Source organism: Zootoca vivipara, chromosome 16 (genome assembly GCF_965207765.1).
Source record: "Zootoca vivipara chromosome 16, rZooViv2.hap1.1, whole genome shotgun sequence".
NCBI lineage: Eukaryota > Metazoa > Chordata > Lepidosauria > Squamata > Lacertidae > Zootoca > Zootoca vivipara.
Window position 1 is genome coordinate 34291025 of NC_142599.1, and position 22788 is coordinate 34313812.

Below are 22788 nucleotides of genomic sequence, written 5' to 3' on the forward strand. Positions count from 1 at the left end.
GCGTGGTGTTCGGCAGGGTGATTGGGTGGCGGGTGGGTCTTGGTTTGCCCGAAAAAAAGCTCAACGGCTTTGAGGGCGATTGCCCCCCGAAAGGCTGAGCAACTTTTCACTACCGCCAATCATTCGGATTTTCACTTCTAAAGATATGGCACAACCCTAAAATATTGATTTCCTAATTTTGGGTTCAAAAAAATAGGGGTCGTCTTATACACAGAAAAATACAGTAAGTGGCAACCCACAAAAAAAACCCCACCCAAAGGACCTAGCTTGGTGCCACCAAGTCAGTTTTCTAGCAGTATCTTCCTATATAAAGAAGAATGTAAGATGTTGTCATGCTCTGCAGTTCGTGTCGCTCCCTTCCCCATTCCCTTTTCCTTCACGTGTCGTGTCTTTTAGATTGCAAGCCTCAGGAAAGGAACTGCATTGTCCCTTGGAGAGCCTCTTTGACTGATGGACAGGATATGAATACTGGAAATAAGTAAGTTAGTTGAACAGAAACCTACATAATTAGTCTGATTAGGACGACAACTGAACTGCCCTTCCCAGGTGGCTTAAACCCAACTCCCTTCCCCAACCGGGGCTTTGCCCGTCTCCTACCAGAGTAAGGATTGCTGCTCAAGCTGGCGTCTCTTCCAGTAAGCGGGGTGGTCTGTGTGGGGAACGGGATGCTGTAGTAGTCCTGGAAGAGAGGCAGGCGGAGAAGCTAAGGATGCTCATCTCAACTGAGGAGGAGGAGGAGGAGGAGGAGGAGGAGGAGGAGGAGGAGGAGGAGGAGGAGGAGGGAATTGGCCTCCAGGGACCAGAAAGCAACCCCAGCACACATTTGAAGCACAAGACTTCCCCCAAAGAATCCTGAGAACTGTTGTCTGCTAAGGATGCTGGGGGCTGTAGCTCTGGAAGGGGGAAATTACAGTTCCCAGGATTCCTTGGAGGAAGCCTTGTGCTTTAAATGGGCACAGCATGGCTCTACCCCAAGTAAAAAGGTTGGTGTCCTTGTGAAAAACAAGAGCTATATCCAAAGGGGCAGCCGAAGAAGAAGACCGAAAGCAGTACCTTTGTTCAAAAACTGGCCTCATTTATTAGTTACTAGCAAAGTACCACTCCCAGGTGTCACACAGGTTTAGCGGATGTTGCGGGGTGGCATACAAATATCACGGACAAAGACAATTTATTTTTGGTTTATTTCGGGAGGGGGGGGGTTGCATTTAAGATTATTCCAGTCTGCTCCATTATGAAAGTGTTACAAACATTGCAAGAAAAGAACAAAGGTGTCCTGCTATGCAATGCAGAACAGTGGGAGATGGCATGTTTTCTAAGTAGCAATGATGATGTTATTTTAAGAGGGCAGAGGGATGGCTGAATTTAACTCACCAAGGGGAATCTCGTCTGAAGCATCTGTAGATCGTCGTAGCCATAAACCTGCGGCTGCAAGAGAAGCAGCAGGTTAGGGAGAGGCCTGTGTCTCTCACAAGGGACGTTCATTTTTGGACTGTATTGTATTTTATGTTCGTTTGGATCCGCTTCCCATAAACCAGGATTATTTCAAAGGTCTTGGGGTTGTTGTTGTTTTGTCAGAGTCAGATGTTGCAACACAAGCAGGCTGGAGGCTGCTTTGACTGCATCTGGTACCGACTCCAGGTTGGTTTCCCATGCTCTGTCCCTCCTGCCATGCTATGGTCAAGAGCCAGGCAGGATCTACTGGCATGGAACTGTAAAGCGGCCCCTACTCACCGGGTAGGCGTGCAGGAGCCCTGGAGCCATGATGTACGGGTTCGGCAGCAATGGCGGCACACCTGGAGGCAGATTGGGTGGAGCCTTCCCTATGGGGAGAAAGGAGAGTTAACTACGGACATCCCAGGACCACTGCCCCCTCCTCTCCCACAGGCACTGAGATGCAGGGAGACTTACAATTAAGAGAGAGAGAGAGAGAGAGCATAGCTGAGTGTGTGCTTCAGTGTGCAGAAGATGGCAAGTCCAAAGCTTGCTGTCCCTAGATGTTATTGGACTCCAGCTCCCATCAACCTTAGCCAGCATGGCCAATGATCAGGGATAATGGGAGTTGTAGTGCAGCAACATCTGGCCACAAGTATTCCACACCTGTCCTTAGACACATGTCCCAACCAATCAGGGACCACATAAGTGCACTTGCAGGGGTGCAAAGGAGGGATGGGGACCCTGTGGCACTCCAGATGTTGCTGGACTCCAGCTCCCCTCAGCCCCAACCAACAGCATGGGATGATGGGAGTTGTGGTTTGGAAATACCTGGAGGGCAGAAGGTTCCCCATCCCTGGCTTAGGGACACAGGAAGCTGACTTAGGCCAGTTCAGGCTTTTGGTATATTCAGCTCAGTATTGTTAGCACTGGACTTCCTTCATCAGTAGAGGGAAGGACTACATGACTTTGGAGGTCTGTACCAACCTCTGTGATCCTATAGTCTATGCCAGGGGTACCTCCAAGCATTGCTGGACCCAGCTCCCCTCAGCCACAGTCAGTGTGACCAATGCCCAGGGGTGATGGGACCTGCAAGTACAGCAGCAACCTTATCCAGTCCTGCTCAGAATGTGTGGCACAGAGGGTGCTCAAAGTGTTCTCCCCACTTCTTGCTTTATTACAGGGCTGGGGCAAACCTGTGGAACCCCCCCCCCCACAACTCCCATCAGCCCCACATAGGAGGCCAATGGCTCATAGGAGCTGTAGCGCAGCAACATCTGGACTCTTTTATAAGAGGGCAGGACCTGCGAGAGCAACCAGCCATATAAGCACAGCTCTGCCGGCACTCTCCATTGTTAAAATCCCCCCCCTTTATACGTGTGCCTCCTCCATGAGAGATCCAGAGGGTGGAAACATGAGAACGGGCCTTTTCTGTTGTGGCTCCGTTTGTGGAATGTTCTCCCCAGGGAGGCTCACCTAAACACCTTTGTTCCGTATCTTCAGGCGCCAGGTGAAAACATTTCTCTTCAACCAGGCTGATTATTATTCTACAGCTTTTAAAAAATGTGTGTGTGTGTGTGATTTGTTATTGTTTTATTATGTACAGTTGTACCTTTGTTTTCGAATGCCTTGTGATTCGAACATTTTGGCTCCTGAATGCTGCAAACCCGGAAGTGGCTGTTCTGGTTTGCGAATTTTTTTTGAAAGCCAAACGTCCAACGCGACTTCCGATGGTGTGCAGGAAGCTCCTGCAGCCAATCGGGAACCTGCGCCTTGGTTTTCGAACATTTTCGAAAGTTGAACGGACTTCCAGAATGGATTCAGTTCCAGAAGCAAGGTAACAGTATTCTCGTTCTGTATTTTTCTGCTGTAAACTGCATTGGGCTCTTTGGATGAAGGGCGGTGTACTCGTTTTATAAATAATAGTAATATTATACGTCAGCTCCAGTTTGGTGCCGGCAAACACACACACACACACACACACACACACACACAATCTTTCTCTCTCTCTCTGCTCAAAGCAGACAAGAAAGGCTGAAGGGAGCTCAAAGCTCACCACTTGCTGGCTGCTAAAGAGATTGCACTTTCCTTGCCTTACAGAGAGGGACATTGTCCACAAGAGGGAAGAGCAGAAATGTATATATGAATCAACAGCTGCAGGAACAGAATGTAAAGTAGTGTTTAAAAAAGCAGGGGAAAGGGAACACACACACACCCTCTCTTCTTTCTCATGCACACACATGCATTTTAGCCGCTGGCCAGGCCTAGAGCCTTGAGGAAGCACCTGACGTCGTAGCAACAGAGCTGCGGGTCGTGGCGGTCACCGTAGAGTTGCCGCTGAGGCTCAGGCCCAGGCTGCTGACGCTACTCAGGCTCGAGGAGGCGCTGACCACGGGGGGCGCAACCGAGACGGTGCTGGAGGAGGTGGAGAAAGTGCTTGCGGAAGAATGGAGCCCGGCGTCGCTCTCCACACTGGTGTGCTGCAAAAAAACAGGAGGGGAAGCAGGGGAAGGGAGGAAGTCAGGATCTGCAAGGGTCCGTGCGGAAAAGTCACATGGTGCACGCAAGGCGCATGTCAGAGCACTGCAGTTCAGTCAGCCACAGGTTCTAGGCTGGATGCATCTGGTTGCGGCTCAGCAGTTTGCTTTCGCACGCTCACCGCCCTCCTGGATAGCTACGGGGCAAGCTAGGCAGGATGTTGGGGGGCATGCACTTTCCAGGCACTAATCTTAGATGGGAAAGAGCAATTCAAGCCAAACACAATAGAGAAAACAGATTTACAACCGTACAGATTTACAACACTAGCAGACAAACTTGCATCTTCAGCTGTTCCTGCTCCTGCATAGCCATGTCAGGGATGATGGGATCTGAAACTCACCAATATCTGGAGAGCCACAGGTTCCCCATCCCTGATTTTAAAAACAAAGCCTTACAACCCCTTCAGCTCTCGCAGCAGAACAGGAATGAAGGCAGAAGCGATATGCTAGTTAAGTTGGCAGACTGTATCGTTTCAGAATACAGTAATGGGAGCAGCTATTTTTAGTATTTGGGCCATTCCATTGTCACGGGTGGGACACTTGGACCATGTTTTTTTGGTATTCACACATGTGTAAGAATGTAAATATACATAAAAATTAACAACCAAAATTTGAACTATGTTCTTAATAAGATACTGAACATTTTACTAATTTTTTATTATTTTTATGTATATTTTTGACAATTTTATTAAATGTTAAAGTATTGTCACGGGTGGGACAAAAAAAGGACATGGAGCTTGAGATAAGTTTGATTTATGGAAAAACTTTGTGAGTTGGGAGGTGAATCAATTATAAACTCAGCATATCTGTTTAAATCAATGTTTATTGGTTACAACTATGCAATCAGAAATTTAGGTTAAGAAATTTAATGATACAAAATTAAGGAAAAAATGCTGTCACGGGTGGGACAATGAAATGTCACGGGTGGGACGCGTCTGGCATACACTTGATTTAAAATACAATTAAGGTTGTTAAAAATGGAATAATTACAAAAAACCTTTTGCTATTACTATACTTACTATCTACCATAGCCTACAAAGTATAATGTTGTATCTACTAAAATTAAAATCTATTAAAAAAATATTTTCTTCTAGTCCATCTCTGGGCCAATCAACCATTTTCAAACACATCTACATTTTCAGTAAATTCATAAAAAATGTTCCTTCTGACTCGTTTAACATTAGGTTGGGGTAAGATACTAAGAATATGTTCAAACTGCACATATGATATGTCTTTTTCATCAACTTTCCAGAATTGTTAACTGCTCGCATACACATCCCCTTGACTTCTCCATCATCTTCAACATTACTTTGGCATATTGCAGCATATCTATATTTAGTAGGCCTGGTTCTTTGTCTTTTTGTAGTTGTTTCAAATTCAACTAAAACATATGTCCCAATAGTCACTCCATCAACGAAAGGCTTCACTCCAACCACCGGCACATCTGTTTCATTTGTACAACTTGCTACACCATCTTGTTTTTCTGTCTCACTATCAGAATCTCTGCAAACATCAGAAACTTTTAACTTGGAACAGTTCTGTGAAGACTACGTGGGTGGGCTTTTGAAAAGAAGGTCCATAAACTAAACTTCTTTTGTCTTTAGCTTTAAAAAAATGGTTGGACTGCACGTTTGGAATCTTCCTCACCAAAGTCCAGCGCTCATCTAGCATCGCCATATTTGCACTGATATCAGTAGTTGTTAAAAGGACAAACTTCATATTTTTGAAAGCTTTAGCTTGTAATCGCTTTACAAAGAAGTGCTTCTTAAATTTACTAAATTGATTTTGTAGCTCATTGACAGCTTCTTCTATGGTTCCTTTTGCTTCAAAAACCTTAGGCCGGCTAGAACAGTCATCTTTCCATTGCTTCCAGAAAATCTCAGACGACATGTTTAAGTCTTCATCAATTAGGGTGTGCAAATTAATTACACACTTTTTGCATTCACCATTCATGCATTTTTCCATTTTCCAAATCACAACAAGTAAGGCTCAAAAGATCAGAATGTGTGGAAGGGGGAAAAATGTATTTCCTACTTATGGCTTCAATTAGGAAATTGAAATTAGCGTGGTATTTGCAAACGCAAACATTGTGTGGCATTTGAGAAGCTAAGTCAATATTTTTAGGCCTCAGTTCATAAAATTTTGATTTGCTGATTTCAACTGTTGGGTTATCAATCTTAAATAAGGCATACTGTCATATTCATATGCCGCTTTTGGATTTTGATTCTTTTTCCACTTGTTGGATCTTTAATAGATTTGACATCCTTAATTTCTGGTGCCTGCCTGCTAATATCATCTGAATTATAAAACTCATGGACCTTTTGAGATATTATCTTGTGTAATAATAGAACTTTTGGTGTTCTGTTTAGGGCTTTTATCAAATAGTGTTTTTGGCACTTGAGGTGAACTCTCATACACAAGCTTTCGTAACACGGCTATTCTTTTCCGTGGACTTAATGGCAACACTCTTTTAACTTTGGTAACAGCCTTTCCAAGAGATTGTGGGCATTTAAATGACCCAATCTCTGGAATAGTAGTGTCGCCAATTGGCCTAGATTCTTTTTCTTTTACCTTTTGTCTGTACTTTCTTTTGCGCTCAGTTTCTTTCCGTCTGTATTCCATAAGTGATTTTGCAGACAAATTCTTTACCAACTTCATCTTTTCTCGCCTCTTCTTATCTCTGATCCTCTCCTTTTCTTTGAAGCTTTCACATTTGTTTTTATCTTGTTTTAGTTTTTCACGCAGCTTTCTCATACGTTCTGCAGATGTAGTCTTTCCCATTTTGTGTATTGATTCAAAGGTTATATTATCTGTATTACTGTATGTATTCGCATTAGGGTAAAGTAACGGTAACTGCCTTTATGTTCCAGAAGGAACAGCTACTATTGGTTCATTCAAGCAGCTGCATTTGGCTCCTTAGTCTTATTGGTTTCCACCAAAAGGCAGCTTTGTGATTGCTTGATATTGTTCCCTCCAAAATGTATCCCTTTCTAGCTAGTTCCCCTCTCCTCAGTCCCTCAGCCTTGTTTGCCAGAATAAAGAATTGTTACATGAGGAATCTGTCTCCTGTCTGCAGAGAGCTGAAATCACTTGCTGAAATCACCAACTCAAGCTACAACAGTTAGCAACCTAATAAAGCAAGTTGAAAACTGTCACGGGTGGGACAGAAAAATAATTATTAAAATTTCATGTTTACATTAATTAACTGCATTTTTATTGATAGGTGTGTTATACTCTAATACATACTCCCACAATAAAACAAACATAGCCTATAAATTAGTTTTATCACAAAATAAACTTTTGTACCTTTTGCTGTCACGGGTGGGACACTGAAACAGCATCCCATTCAATAAAAAAAAATAGAAATAACTTACCCATTTAAAAATTTTCAAGTCCAATGTGTAGACAAAGTTCTTCACTTTAATAATATACCAACAATGACAACCAAAATTTTTGTTTATCTTTAAACAAATAATGCCAACCTAAATGAACAAAATTAAGCTACACAATCAGAAAAGTGATACTGAAACTTCAAGTTCAAATTTCTCATGAAAAAAATAATTTCAAATTCTTTTTTTCTTTGGAATATTGAACTTTAATATGTCTAGTTAATGAAACTATAAGTAAAATAAGTATATTTTAAAAATAATTTTTTTCTTATCAGGCTCATTTTTCATGGAATGGCCCATTTCCTCCTCCACGCAAAACGCCCCATAGACACATAAGGCTAGTATGTTAGGGAGGACAATATGGAGGGGGAAAACAAAATATTCATTCTCCCCCAAGCATGTAGTCCATATACATCACACAGGGCTCATACTGAAGGCAGCCCTGTTTAGGGAAGTTTTTAATCTGTGACTCTTTATTGTATTTTGATCTTTGCTGGAAGCCGCCCAGAGTGGCTGGGGAGACCCAGCCGGATGGGCAGGGTGCAAATAATAATAATAATAATAATAATAATAATAATAATAATAATATTAATAATAATAATAATAATAATAATAATTTACTGAATTGGGAGGGGGGGCAGAGAGAAACAAGAGCTGAGTTCCGCTACATATATTTCTGGGGGCCAAAGGACAATTGGGGAATATAACCACTAATCTTCCCTAGGCAATTCTGTCTGCCACATGGCAAGCAGTGCAACTCCCTGGGCCTACTTTCCTGAGGTTTATCTAGCATCATTATTTAGCCTCAGTCATATGCTGAAGCCACACCTTTTTACCCTAGCTCAGAATCACGTTTTGTGACCCACTTAAAAACTGTCAAGTTACCTGATGACTTTGGTTGGCTTACTTTGCTTTAAAAGGTATTGTTTTGTTGTAATCTACACTGGGACATAATCTAACCAACAGCAGAATAAGAAGAATCCTGCAGGATCAGGCCCATGGCCCATCTAGTCCAGCATCCTGTTCTCAGAGTAGCCAAGCAGTTGTGCCAATGGGAGGCCCACTCTGCTCACACACGGTTCCCAGGAACTGATATTCAGATGCATGATGCCTCTTTTGATGGGAGGCACAACAACTCCCTCTTGGAAAGCAGAGAGGGATTCTAGTAAAACCTCACATACGGTAAATTCAACCAACGGAACTCTCCTGTGTGCATAAATGTGCTCTTGTCCTTAAAGAGGGCGCAGCCAAAGCAGAAGCAATACCATGCATGACCCAGACAAGGGTACCTGGAAACAGATTGCTGTTGGGTCTTGGGAAGACAGACACGAACCTGCACTCCAAGGCTACTATTAGGCACCTCTGGCACCAAAACATTTTTCTCCCCTCTCATTCCCTCTACTCACCAAGAGAGTGGAAGTTGACGTGCGGCCAGCAGAAGTTGATGAGGAGAGGCTGTTCTGAGGGGTGGGTAACGTGCTGTGGGGAGAGAGGGAAGGGAATGCCGGTCAACCCACAGCCAAATGGCTGGCAATGCCCTGTGCCCGACCTTTTCCATTTAACTTGACCTTTACAGAGGCCTTGGCGCTATTCCACTGTTTTTTTAAAAAAAAAATCAATTAAATTTATATGCCGCCCTTCATCCAAAGATCTGGGGGCAGTTTACTTCATTTCTGTAGCTTGTTTTTAAATCAAATCGACAGAAAAATGGAATAGAACTGAACACACGCCAGGCAATGCAATGGTTGTTCTCTTAGGTGCAAAATAAGAGATCCTCAACTTTACTGCAAAAGGAGGTTGCTAGCCCTCATGACTGAGCTTTAGAAAGCTGCCTTAGGCAGAGTCCGGCCGTTGGGCCCGAGGCCTATCAAATTCCAGGGGTGGGGAACAGAAGACATTTATTCATCTCCTCACCCCCACCCCCCCGACATTTGACATGGCACCAGGTGACTCAACTTCAAAGGAAAGCACACTATTTGGGGGGCGGGGATTGGGGTCAGTTCTGAGGCCACCCTGCTGCTACCTGCTGTGTTGCGTGGTGGCCGTGCTGGGGAGCTCCTCCGTGTGGTTCAGGCTACTGAGCACTGAAGAGTGCTGGGTGGCCGTGGTAAGCAAGGATGCTGCAGACAGTGTGTCGTTGAGAGGGGTCGCGATGCTGGGGGCAGAGGGGGAGTCCGATTTCACAGCGGGGCCTGCGGAACCTGGAAAAAAAAAAGGAGAGAAAACAGAGTTAAGGGGCAGATCACCCAAGCAAGACTTCTTCCCTCACTTCCCCTTGCAAAATTTGAAGCAGCATAGAAAGCAACGTTAAAAGGGCAAAACGCCAAGATACGATACATGTCAAGTCCAGCCCAGCGCCCTGTTCTCAATGGCGCCAACCAAATGTCTGCTAGGGGGCGCCTGCAAGCAGGAGCAGAGTGTGCAGCAGGTTCACCAACACTGCTTGCTGCACTAATTCTTTGCGAGCTCAGCTCTCGTTTCTTCCCCCTCCCCGACCACAGGCATACTGGAGCGGCACTGACCTTCGGCTGTCTGCGTGGTCTGCAGCTGCGTGGGCGGCACTGAGCTGAAGCCGTTCTAAGAAGAGAAAGAGAGAGGGAAAGAGGAGTCAGCTGCCATTTGTACACACATTAGGTGCACAGATCAAGCACCTAAGAAGAATAATCTCTCTCCAGAAGAAAACGCTCTCAAAAGCCGTTTTTGGACATTACCTTCCTTAGTACAAACTGAAATTTCAGAAAGATTAGAAACACTTAGAAATAGATTAACTGGAGAGGACGAATGTAAGGATGCCAGAAAGGAGGTTCTAGCAGAGGACAAGACACACTCCAAAAAGGTCCCCATGGTGGAAGAGTTTCCTTCCCAGGCACACAACTTGACAGTCTGTTGCCCTCACAACTTCCAGGTAACGGCAGAGATGAATCTGCCTTCAACTACGAAAGCGCAATGTACAGGAGAGGGTAGCAGATTGCCCCATAAAAGGGAATCCACCCCCATGGTGACCTCACTGGGCTCCTGGACTAAAATGAGATCCGCCCACCCCAGCCAAGTACCCTGCTCTCAGACACCTCCTTACTTTAAAAGACTAGGACCCGTTATACAGTGGTGCCTCAACTTATGAAGGTGCCTTCGTAACGGATTAAATTCATAAGTCAAAAAATTCATAAGTCGAAAAACGCCATTGGAAACACGAGTTCCCATAGGAATGCACTGAAAACGGAAAAATTCGTAAGTCGAAAAATCCCTATCTAAAACCACCGGGGGTTTTTTCGTATGTCGAGACATTCGTAAGCGCGCGGCCATTACCCCCATTCGCAAGTCGAAAAATTTGGTTGTCGAGTCGTTCGTAAGTCGAGGTACCACTGTACGTTTCTAGTAGTGATGCTCAACATAGACAGTGGTCAAGCTATGAAGTCACTGGATGCTTTGAATGCGAGACCCAACAGCAGCCCCTATTCCCCATATTCTTTCTAGGCCAGGGGTGGAGAAGCTGCAGCCCTCCAGATGTTGCTTGGACTACAACTCCCATCATCCTTGACTGTCAATCCTGATGGGAGTTGTAGCCCCAGCAACGTCTGGGAGGACTGCAGTTTTCTGTCAGCCGTGGACTGGGCTTTCCTCCTTCCCCTGAAGGAGAGCCCTTCTGGTCCAGCATCCTCTTGCCAACAACCGTCAGCCAGATGCCCCTGAGAAGACAGAACGCGGGAGTCGCTGTCATGTTGTTAATAAGGCCCCATCTTAACAGAGCACATGGTCTTCTAATGCAACACATAAGTCAATCAATCCCATTCTCTGATGGGGACATGCCAATCCCAAGAAGGATGGGGACATGCGACCCACACCCGCTCAACACTAGGCACTCAGGAACAAAGCTTACCTTGGCCTGGGTCAAGTCTTTTTGGGGCGAGGAGGAAATGGAGTTTGGGTACCGCCGGGTCTGAGTGGATCTCTGCTCGTACAGTGGTCCCTGAGCGCTGTTCTGGGAGGTATATGTTGCTGTAGGCATGGTGCCGCTCTGGTAACCCGGCTCCTGGCTCTTATTGGACGAAATCGTGGACAGAGACTCACTGCAGGTGAAGAAGGGTCAGGAGATTTAAGCATGCAAACTGGCAATGGGCTCCTGACAATGGCTTGCAAGAGGTGGCTTCTACCTAACTAAGCCTCCTAGAGCATGGGTCAGCAAACAAAGGCCCAGGGGCCAGATCCGGCCCAATTACCTTCTGGATCCAGCCCGCGGACGGTCCGGGAATCACAGCATGGATTGGTGTGGGGATTCTGATCATTCGGGCTGTGCCATCCCCCCCCCCACGGTGCCTCCTCGCTCCCTCCTCCTGGCTTCTCCCCGCCCTGCCTAGAGGAGGAAGGGGGCTGGGCTTTGTTGAGCCACGGTTGGCCGAGCACCATTTTAAGCAGCCCCTCTCCAGAGCCAGCCCTTTTGCGCTGCTCATCGTCCCTCCGCCCCTGCTGCTTGCAAGGCACAAGCAAGCAGCCACCGGGGCTCATCCGGTGCTGTGGAGAAGGGAGGGGGGAGTCAGTGGGTTTTCTTTCTTCTTCTTCAAAATATAGTCTGGCCCCCCACAAGGTTTGAGTGACAGTGGACTGGCCCCCTGTTGAAAAGGTTTGCTGACCCCTGTCCTAGAGCAAAACATACACCAGGAGGCTTAGTTTGGTCAGAATCGAGTCCACACTGCCAGAGTTAACACTAAACACATTGCTCCTGGTAAATGAGCCACCACAGATGCTAGAGGGCCATGAAAATGTGTGTCCTGGGTTTTTTAGACTCATCTACCCACGTACCCATCTATTGTGGACGCAGGTGGCGCTGTGGTCTAAACCACTGAGCCTAGGGCTTGCTGATCAGGAGGTCGGCGGTTTGAATCCCCACGACAGAGTGAGCTCCCGTTGCTCGGTCCCAGCTCCTGCCAACCGAGCAGTTCGAAAGCACGTCAAAGTGCAAGTAGATAAATAGGTACTGCTCCGGTGGGAAGGCAGACGGTGTTTCTGTGTGTTGCTCTGGTTTGCCACAAATGGCTTAGTCATGCTGGCCACATGACCCAGAAGCTGTACACCAGCTCCCTCGGCCAGAAAAGCGAGATGAGCGCCGCAACCCCAGAGTCGTCCGCGACTGAACCTAACGGTCAGGGGTCCCTTTACCTTTACCTACGTACTATCTGAAACCAAAGGGGTTCATTGGTTGCCAAATGTGAAATTTACTGGCACTATTTTCAGCTCTCTTACCCCACTAAAAGGGTCTTTTTGCAGCCCAACACAGATACGCCACTGAGGACTGTGCCTGGGACCTTCTGCTTGCGAAGCTGTCTCCCGCTGAAGCGAAGACCCTTCCCCCAAATACAGTGGCAACAGGCTCATCTCACCTTGCAGTACTCGTGTACAGGCTGCTCGGAGGCTGGCTGACGGAGGCGCTCGTCACGGGGGCAGAGTCATACTCCGAGAGGACAGGCTCTGAACCAAACTGCAATGCCCCGAACTGCAAGTTGAGCCCTGAGATATCCGCAGAGCCGGGCATCTCCACTGCCAGAGCGGGAATCTGAGGAAGGAGGGGTGGCCTGGTGAGCTGCCGCGGCGGCACATAGAACCTGAAAGCGGCGTTCCCGCTCTCAAACTGGCAAACCCTTAAGAGCGGTGACTGCCAAAGCTATAGTATATACAGTATATCAAGGAAAAAACTACCCCGTTTTCCCACGGATATATTAGGGCTTTCATTCAATTGCATGCTCCTAATCTAATCATATTGAGCCACCCTGAGATATACGGGGATAGGGTGGTGAACACATCTAATCAATAAAATAACAAATATTCTAATGATTTTCACCACTGCCCATTTTTCTCCTTCCTTTCAAAGATGGCAGATGGTGCATTTCCCCCACCCGTCAGACGCGAGGTCTTGAACAACAGAATCACGGAGCTGAAAGGGACCCCGAGAGTCATCTAGTCCAATCCCCTACAATGTAGGAAATTTAAAATTAAGAGTCTCATGCAGATGCTGGGGATTGAATTGGAGACCTTGTACACACAAAGCAGCTACAACTGAGATTCCACCCTTCCCCAGTACAATATATTTGAGTCATCATCATCATCATTTATTTATTCCCCAGCTACCCTGGGCGGCTCCCAACAGAATATTAAAAACATGATGAAACATCAAACATTAAAAACTAAACAGGGCTGTCTTCAGATGTCTTATAAAAGTCAGGTAGTTGTTTATTTCCTTGACATCTGACGGGAGGGCATTCCACAGGGCAGGTGCCACTACCGACAAGGCCCTCTGCCTGGTTCCCTGTAGCTTCGCTTCTCACAGTGCGGGAACCGCCAGAAGGCGCTTGAAGCTAGACCTCAGTGTCTGGGCTGAATGATGGAGTGGAGATGCTCCTTCAGGTACACTGGGCCAAAGCCATCTACAGATTCAGACCCCTGGGTCCACCCAGCTAATTAGAATAGCCTCTGACACTCCACTCCTGAGCTATGGGCCCCTTCCCGCTCACCTGCCAAGTTCATTGGGCCCTTTGTGGGGCTGCCTCAAGCCTAAGCCCCACGCCGTGCAGGATGGGAAATTCCTGTGTACCTTTGATGTCAAGGACGCTTTCTTCTTCTGCTGCTTCATCTTCTGCTGGGCTGGCTGGGGGCTGGAGGACTGGTTGTCTGAGGAGCCCGGAGACATCTGGGGGACGGGGTTGGTTTTGCTGGCCAGGGGGGACGACGGAGGCGGCGGGGCTGTGACGGACGATGTCACCACAGGCTGCTTGTCCTGCAGGAACACTTCCATCATGGCAGAGGTGGGCGGGAAGGCCTGGCGCTTGGCAAACGGGCTGTGCACAGCGGATTCCGACGGGTTCTTCAAATCTGCATGCCGGAGAGGGAAGGAGGGTGGTCAAGCCCCGGACAGGCAACTCCTAGTTCCTCCTCCTTACAACACACCTGTGTATTAACCTATGACCTTTGCCCCACCCACACCAACCTCTGGCTGCACCTATTATTAGCATGTGGCCCCAGATGGTTCCCTATGAGGGCATGTAGCCCCCCAGGCTGAAAAGTTTCCCCAACCCTGGTTTTAGAAGCAGCGGGATTTGGAATATAAACCTTGTTTGTTTGATCACCACAGGCGGCCAGTCAGCTATCACAGATGCAGGACTGAATTTGCCGATGACGCCAAGACTTGCTGTAGCATACGCTGTCCCCCCTTTATAGCTATGAGGGAGCCAGAAAGGGTCTACTGGTATGCAACCCACCTTAAGGCAGGAGAGATGTGTGGATTTAAATCAGGATTTAAAAATCAGTGAGAAAATAAAGCTCTGCGTCAGTGGTACAAATCTGACCACTAAACCCATGTTGATTTTGGGTTGGGGTTAGAGTTCAGAATTTGGGGGCATTCGGTGTAGCCTTGCCAGGCTGTAACAGTGAATTGCGCATTCCAACACTCTCGCCATTCTCAAGGCCCCTCCAGCCTCCACTTTCCGCCTTACCGTACTGCACGAGAGACGAGTGGCTCGTGGTGCTGCTGTCCCAGGACGTGGTCGCGCTGCTGCTCCCGGATGGCTGAGGATGCTGAGCCGCCAGCTGAGCCAACGCCTGGGCGGTCTTGAACTGCTCCAGGAACTGCGAGCCGGTGGTGGTGGTGGCAGCGGAGGCGGCGACCGTGGTGCCTCCGCCACCACTGCCGCTTTTGGCCTCGCCGACGTCGCTGAACCCCTTCCCCAGCATGCCAACCTGAAACGGCAGGAAGGGAAGGCCGGCTGAAGCAGGCGGATGGCGGCTTTGGCTGGGCAAACACACAGCAGCTACAGATGGGGACCAGGAGTCTGGATTTTTCTAAATACAAGACGTGCACGACTGCAGGGGTTCAGAGGCTTGTCCTTTTCCTTACCATGCCATGGTGCGGGAAGGTGTTCCCCGAACTCGGCTGGGATATAGGAGCCTGCTTGGAATTGCTGAACACCAGCGGCTGGCTGAGGGCAGGCGCCTGCGAGGAATCCAGGTTGGGCGACTCATTCTCCAGAGAAGATGGGGTCTTTCCTAGCAGCACAGCAAGGTCGATTCTAGGAAGGAGGCAGAAGGTCACCATGAGCGTGGGGTAGGGCAAGTGGCCTGGCCAGCCCACCACTGTTCCTGCACCAAAAGGGATGCCCCTTGCCAGGGCAAAAGCTAACAAAATGAATTTCAATAGGGACAAATGTCAGGTTCTGCACTTAGGCAGGAGGAGCCAGCTGCATGAATGTAAGATGGGGGACACCTGAGTTTCCACAAACTGAGCAGCAAAATAAGCCAATGCTATTCTGGGGTGCATCAACAAAAGCAGGCTTCCTCAACCTCGGCCCTCCAGATGTTTTGAGACTACAATTCCCATCATCCCTGACCACTGGTCCTGCTAGCTAAGAATCATGGGAGTTGTAGGCCAAAACATCTGGAGGGCCAAAGTTGAGGAAGCATGAACAAAAGTATAGTGTGCAAATCGGGTGGGGGGGGGGGGTAATAGTACTGCTCTATTCTGCCTTGGTCAGACCACACCTGGGGCTCTGTGTTCAGTTCTGGACACCAGAGTTTAAGAAGGATGTTGACACGCCGGAAGGTGTGCAGAGGAGGGCAACTGAGATGACGAAGGGCCTGGAAACCAAGCCTTATGAGGAACAGTTGATGGAACTGGGTATGTTTAGCCTAGGCAAGAGGAGACTGAGAGGAGATATGAAAGCTATCTCTTTAAATATCTCAAGGGCTGTCACATGCAAGATGGAGCAACCTTGTTTTCTCCTGCTCCAGAGGGTAGGACCCGAAGCAATGGATTCAGGTTGTAAGAAGAAAGGAGATCCCAGCTAAACATCAGGAAGAACTTTCCGATGGTAAGAACTGATCAACAGTGGAATGGGCTGTCTCTTGGTTGGTGGCGGAGTCTCCTTCCTTGGAGGTTTTTAGCAGAGGTTGGATGGCCACCTGTCCAGTATAATCTAGCTGAGATCCCTGCATTAATGACCCTCAGGGTCCCTCCCAACTCTACAATTCTATCTGATTTGCTTGTGCACAGAGGCGAACGTGGACAGATCAAGGAATGTGAATTTTTCTCCCCCGGCCAATAACACGAGATGAGCGCCACAACCCCAGAGTCGGTCACGACTGGACCTAATGGTCAGGGGTCCCTTTACCTTTACCCTAGTTTTTACTCATGCACCCCTCTATCTATCTTCCATCCTGGGAAGCAAAACAACAACAACTCAAGGACACATTCCAGCCAGACAAAAACTCCCAAGAGGAGTGCAAAGCAGGACTGTTTGTGAGGAATGTGCCTCTATGTTGCGCAATCTTTGGGGGGGTGGAGGTGAAAGAGTCCCAAAGGCCAGATGGAGAGGACTCAAGAACTGCATTGGTAGGAGGCACCGCAACCATCAGTAGGAGTCAGCTGGAGCGAGAACACCCAGAACAGTGCATGGGGCGGTGAGAGAAGCAGTGAAATTCTTCCTTCTGGCAAGCAGAACTGCTTCCGCTGATGGAAGGATCATAATAGCCTCTTGAATTCTTCCCAGGGTGGCCTGACACAACCCTGCCTGACCTCTGGTCATACTGGCCAGGGCTGAAGTGAGTTGGAGAGTCCAGCAGCATCTGGAAGACCACAGGCCTGTCCCCCACATCCTGGATAGGGCAATTGTTGTTTGCTTTATTCCCCTGCTTTGTCCCCCCAGCCCCGCTGCCCAAAAAGAAACTCATTTCTAAACTGAAACCCAGCTATTGTGGCAGGCGCAAATGGACCACCTCTGTCCAGCCGTGATGGTCACGTTTTCCGCAGGCAGAGGCACAGAGGAGACGTTGGAGGCAGTGAAGATCTTGGTCTCTGAAAGCTGGGGAAGGAAAGGAGAGGCAGGAAGTTAGGGTACTCCCAAGCTAGAGAAGGCAAAGCGCACACAGAAAGGGAAGCTACGCAAGAGCTGGGGTGTACCTACATCTTCATTCCAGTCCTCGGTCCCCCATTCCTCCGTTGCCGTCCTCCACGCACCTGGCAAAGAACAAAACAGAGGGAGTTTGGTACAAGCGGATCCTCGGTGCTTCCCGAAAAAAGCCGAAGTGGGTAGTTTTCAAGAAGCATTGCAAGCAGGTTGGTGCCCCTCGCCCAGACAAGACACAAGCTTGGGGTGGGGTGGAGAGGAGAGGAGGAAAAATATGGGCACACCACGCAAGCTCCCCCACCCACTGAACACCAAAGCAAAGAGGCTGGACCTTGGAATCACTGTGGGGGAAAGAGATGTCTTCCTTGACCCTGTCCTGAAAGCGGTGATGGACAGCCCTACTGATAATTCTACATGCCCCCTGCCCAGTTCCACTGCTCTCTTGCAATCAAATGTGGCATCTCTCTGCCCTGTCCATTCCGCCTCCTGCCACTGCCCCTCCCCAAAGTACTGCAAAAGCCCAATTTTTTCAGAAGATCGCCGTCACCAGGTTAGGATCCATGCAAAATCCATTTTGCATGGATCATAACCTGGTGAAGGGAAGGTTTCGTTTGTGCATACGTGTGTGTTCGTACAGATTTATTTATTCAGGCAATTTATAAACTGCTTAATTACAACAGTCTCTAAGCAGTGCATAAATAACTCAATACTATATGATGCTCGGGCATCCTGCAAGAGACTCGCTGAGGTGTCTCCCCCTGCAAAAATTTGCTTTCAACCCTATGAAAGCGAGGACGGGTCTTTTACCGTCTCAAAGAGGAAGGTTGGGTAAATGGTTAAGAAAAAGCTGCTTTTTCTTCCCTGCTCCTTGAAATCTTCATTTATTGACTGTGGGCATTTAAAAACATGCATACACTCTGCTGGCTCCTGAAGGTGTGTTTTGTTTTTTTAAAAACCCACAGTGCCATTAGCCAAAAGTGCAAGGGGAAAGACATGAAGACTTGAAACTGGGAGTGGGGGTGGGGAACCCTGCAAGGCACTACAGTTGGGAGTTGAGAGACCTTGGATCAGTCCCACACTTTCTCTCTCTCGGTCTAATCCAGGTGCGTAACCTCCAGGGGCCTCCGAACTCCCATCAGCTCCAGGCAGCATGGCCAAGGGCCAGAGATGATGCAAGCTGTGAGTCCTGCCTCCCACCTCCCCAATCTGCTCTTGAGTTTCTCCCAACTCCCCCCCCCCCCAAAAAAAAGTAGAATGAGGGGGCGTGCCAGGAGAAATTCTGCTGGGCAAGCTCGAGCGGTTTTACTCGCACAAGACCTTCGCAAGATTCAACACCCTGTCAGCATTCGCCAAATCTGCAGAAGTCTGCACACACTTGGTCCCTGGATGGCTAGCAAACCAAACTTGTGTAGCAGGACTGCCTCCCCTCTGTAGTCCATTTCCCCATCCTGCACCCGGAAGTCAGGCTATCGATGAGTTTTTAAGAAGGGGATTAACTCAGGATCTCTTCATGGTCAAGGCGCAACTAACCTGTCTTCAGTGATCCCAAGTCTGCACTCTTGCTTAAGAACATAAGAAATGGCCTCACAGAATCAGACCAAGGCCTTGCCCAACTTTCTCCACAAGAAATATCAGCCGCCTGCCAGCAACTGGCCAGCAACCCACCAGGAGATTGTAAGAACCCACCAGTGTTAACTATCCACCAGTTGGAGCTGCAAACAAACCATTTGTAGATCTTGAGGCCATTAGGAAGGAAGGCGTTGCAGCAGAAATTGCCTCCCCATTGGCTCCTCAACAGGCCAATTAGATGGAACCTCTGTGTTTAGAGGCAGTGTATCTGTGAATGCCAGATACTGGGGGACTGTCACCTACAGTCCCACTTGTGAGAGCCCACCAGAGGCACCTAGCTGGTCCCCGCCCCCCCAAAAAACAGGAATATAGATGGACTCCTTGGTCTGAACTGACAAGGCCATTCTGAGCTTATGTCCCAAGGATGCTTGGCCTTCGAATCATAATGCAAGAGCTTTAAAGAACCACAACAGGGGAGCCACAGCCAGTGAAGGGTGCAATCAAAACAGCCAGGAAAGCAAACTCATCCCCCCCCCACCAAACAAAGAAAAACACACACATGAAAGCCCAAACCCCACCTCCCCTTAAAAACAAAGCGGTGTGGGGAAGGCGGTGTGGGGTGGGGTGTCAGTGTTAGTAAAAGCACAGGCAAGAACGTACACATATTCATTAAATGAAACCAAACCAAGATGGAGAGAGATGGAGGAGGGCAGGGGTTGTGGAGTGGGAGGAACAAGACAATGACATATCCACAGATATATTCCAACTTATAAATAAAGAGATCCCGGGCAATTAGTGCACCTGGATTTCTCGTACCAGGAGCAGTGTCAAATTTTCGGGGATAATTTGACCCCTCACCCCTAATGTAATCAACTCCTGAAAAGAAACAGAAAAAAAGAAAAAGGAAAAAAAGAAACGGGGTAAAAACAGTGAAAATGGTTTTGTATTGTAAGAAATGAGAAAAGCGAGGCGATTCTGCCGCTGCTGCCGCCACCCCCTTCCCCACCCCAATACTACTCTGCTGCCCACCATACCTGTGGATATTGTTAAAATTAAATAAAACTATACTTAATACTACAAACTAATCATGGGAGTATGAAATGAGGAGTGTGTTCTGTAAACACTGTGGACAAGTAAACCCTCCTTGGGGGCCAGTGAAAAGGGTCATCTGCTTCCAGAGACAACTTTTAACAGTCCCCCTTTCTTAGCTCAGGACACACAAAGAACGGCGGGATCTACTTTCAAGAGAAAAGTTAAGACACTGCAGTTCTCTCCCCGCTTCTACATTTCTACTGCACATCCAGGTAAGCAGGATGTGCTTTTTGTCCAAGCAGGGAGACAGTGTTGTCTCCTTCTATGGAGGAAGGCCAGAGCTCAGAGGCAGGGAGCATTTGCTTTGCATGCAGAAGTTCCCAGGTTCAATCCCCAAGGGCATTTCCAGATAGGACTGGCACAAAGGCCCCCCTTTGCCTGAAACCCTGGGGAGGTGCCTGCCGGTCAGTGTTGACCGTACTGAGCTAGATGGACCAGGATTTCCCAAGCTTGGGTCTCCCAACTGTTTTTGGACTACAATTCCCATCATCCCTGACCACTGATCCTGCTAGCTAGGGATGATGGGAGTTAACAGTCCAAAAAACAGCTGGAGACCCAAGTTTGGGGAACGCTGGTCTTCTAAGCCATTACAAGGCAGCTTCCTGCACCCAACACTTCAGTTTCCTGAAGTTATGCTGTTGCTGAAGGAGATGAAAAGTGTGTGCAATGGAGCGGTGGGTGGAGATTATTTCTCTTCCCTCTCAAAAGCTTTGGGAAACCTTCATTAAAATCATAGGATGGCGGACCCAACTCACCCCTGCCTAGTAGATGTTAACCACCACATCCTAAAGACCAGGGGTAGCTGATGGGATGGATGCACTCAGATGATGCTGGGTCTCCCAGCTCCCATCAGCCCTGGCCAGTGTGGCCAAAGCTCAGGGAAGATGGGAGCTGGGAGTCCGGCAGTTTGCAGGGTGCCACAGGCTCTAGGACCTCAAACTCCAATGCAACTTTCCCCACAGGTTTTGCAATCAAAAATACTAAAACGGATCAGAAAGGCATTAATCACACTGGAGCATGGAGGGTCATCGTTCAGCAGCAGGGCAGGTGCTGGGAAGGGTGGTTCTCTCCCCCCACCCCCAGTCTCCATTTAAAACAGTGTTTTTCAAACTTGGGTCCCCAGCTGTTGTTGGGCTACAATCCCCATCATTCCTGACCACTGGTCCTACTAGCTAGGGGTGATGGGAATTGGGTTCCCTGCTGGTGTTTGACTACAGGTTTGAGCAGTGTTTACATAAAAGGATCTCTGGGGAAGATGCCCACCGGCAATGCCCAGAGTGCTGTTTCCAACCAGCCCAGACAATACTGGGATGGTTGGACCAACAGGCTGACGATAAAATGCAACCCTTTATGTTGAAGAAAGGCAAGCTGTATGGAAGGGGACCCATTTGTTGGCCTTTTTACTGACGTGAGTTGAACTCGGGCCCCAAACTGCGGCAGCACAAAGCACCCATGTCACTTACTCGTGCCGTCGTCCGGCTCAAAGCTCCCGGTGCTGTTCCATGTATTGCTGTTACTATTCCCATAGCCTTCTTCCGTGCTCGTGGGCTCAGCGTAGTCCGCGGGGTTGAAGGTTCTGGAAGACAGGGTGGGTGAGGAAAGGGCAATTTGAGTGTACATCTCAAGGACACGTCCGTCCTGCTTTGACCCTTTAGTCTCTTCCCTCCCCCTCTCCAGGCCATAGGTGTGTGTCATCTGGTCACAGATAAACTCCCTAGCTCTGCCCACCTGCCCAAGAATAGAGTTAAGACAAAGGCTGCGAAGCTTACCCCATGCCTTGGGCTGAAAACCTTCCTCCCCGCCTTCCAGATCCACCTGCAACAACAAAAAACCAGTCAGCTTTAAACCTTACCAGACCCGGGATGCTCCTCTAGGTAAACTAAACCAGATTTTTAAAAGTCTTCTATGTGATTTTTAGGGTGGCCACATAAAAGGAGGAAACATGAAAAAAGAAGTTTGCCATACAGGGATGTTTCTGCCGATATTTATTCCCCAACCGCACCGCACCCCGGCCATAATCAGAAATCTGTTCACCCATCTCTTATTTCCCCCACTAATTTCACTCCTTTAAACCAAGGATGGGACTACAACTTCCACCATCCATCACTGATATTGGTTGGGGACGATGTAAGTCAGGCCCCCCACAACTTTGGGGGCGGAGACAGAGGGCCCCCAGCCTTGCTTTGAAGCAAAACAAAAATGAGCCTACTGGTACAACCACCCACCTTCTAGGTACCAAGTTGAGACTGAGAGCTGGACTAGTGCCAGAGTTCAAATCACACACTGAAGGTGGGAGAACCTGGGATATTCTAGATGTGGAGAACCTGCATCCCTCCAGTTATTGGGCTCCCATCTGCAGCAGGCATGGCAGAAGGCCAGGGTTGAGGGGCACTGTGGCCCCCAGAAGGTTCCCTATGTGGGAGTGAAACTTCCAGGCTGAAAAAGCTTCCCCTGCCCGGTTTCAGGTGGTCGGATTTGGAATCTTGTTTGTTTGATCACCGGAGGCGGCCAGTCAGCTATCACAGCTGCAGGACTGAGTTGGCCAACAATGCCATGACTTGCTATAGCATACGCTGTCCCCCCTTTATAGCTATGAAGGAGCCAGAAAGGGTCTACTGGTATGCAGCCCACCGTACGGAAGGAGGGATAGATTCAAAGCAAGGCGCTTTCAATCAGGATTTATTTATTCTTTGTCTGTCCTGAGTCTTCCAATGACCATTTGATGAGCCCGAATTCTAGCGTTAAGAGAGGAAAACTTCTCTAGATCAACTTCCTCCACACCATACTGAATTCTATACACTACTCAATCACCTAGGTTTTAGCCTGATTTTATGGTCTTACAAAAAGTGCATCTGATCCACCCTGTTCTCAAAGCGGACAACC

The 22788-nt window shown here is 48.2% G+C and overlaps 1 protein-coding gene across 22 annotated transcripts in view; it reads right to left on the reverse strand.

Annotated features, from left to right (window-relative positions):
* Positions 1-22788, reverse strand: part of UBAP2L (ubiquitin associated protein 2 like) — a 44456-nt gene that overhangs the window by 7482 nt on the left and 14186 nt on the right. For 7 of the 22 annotated variants that reach the window (XM_088660016.1, XM_088660027.1, XM_088660017.1 and 4 more), the window contains exons 7-23: positions 21675-21720; positions 21369-21481; positions 19615-19689; positions 17302-17354; positions 17114-17199; positions 15240-15411; positions 14839-15082; positions 13941-14218; positions 12733-12905; positions 11235-11424; positions 9880-9934; positions 9378-9558; positions 8764-8836; positions 3716-3911; positions 1732-1820; positions 1372-1425; positions 598-679 (exon numbers count right to left, since the gene is read on the reverse strand). In XM_088660016.1, coding sequence (XP_088516142.1) covers positions 598-679; positions 1372-1425; positions 1732-1820; positions 3716-3911; positions 8764-8836; positions 9378-9558; positions 9880-9934; positions 11235-11424; positions 12733-12905; positions 13941-14218; positions 14839-15082; positions 15240-15411; positions 17114-17199; positions 17302-17354; positions 19615-19689; positions 21369-21481; positions 21675-21720 — 2160 coding nt within the window. The remainder of the gene's footprint in view (positions 1-597; positions 680-1371; positions 1426-1731; positions 1821-3715; positions 3912-8763; positions 8837-9377; positions 9559-9879; positions 9935-11234; positions 11425-12732; positions 12906-13940; positions 14219-14838; positions 15083-15239; positions 15412-17113; positions 17200-17301; positions 17355-19614; positions 19690-21368; positions 21482-21674; positions 21721-22788) is intronic. The other 15 variants (XM_035097750.3, XM_035097749.3, XM_088660018.1 and 12 more) reach the window with 5 other exon arrangements.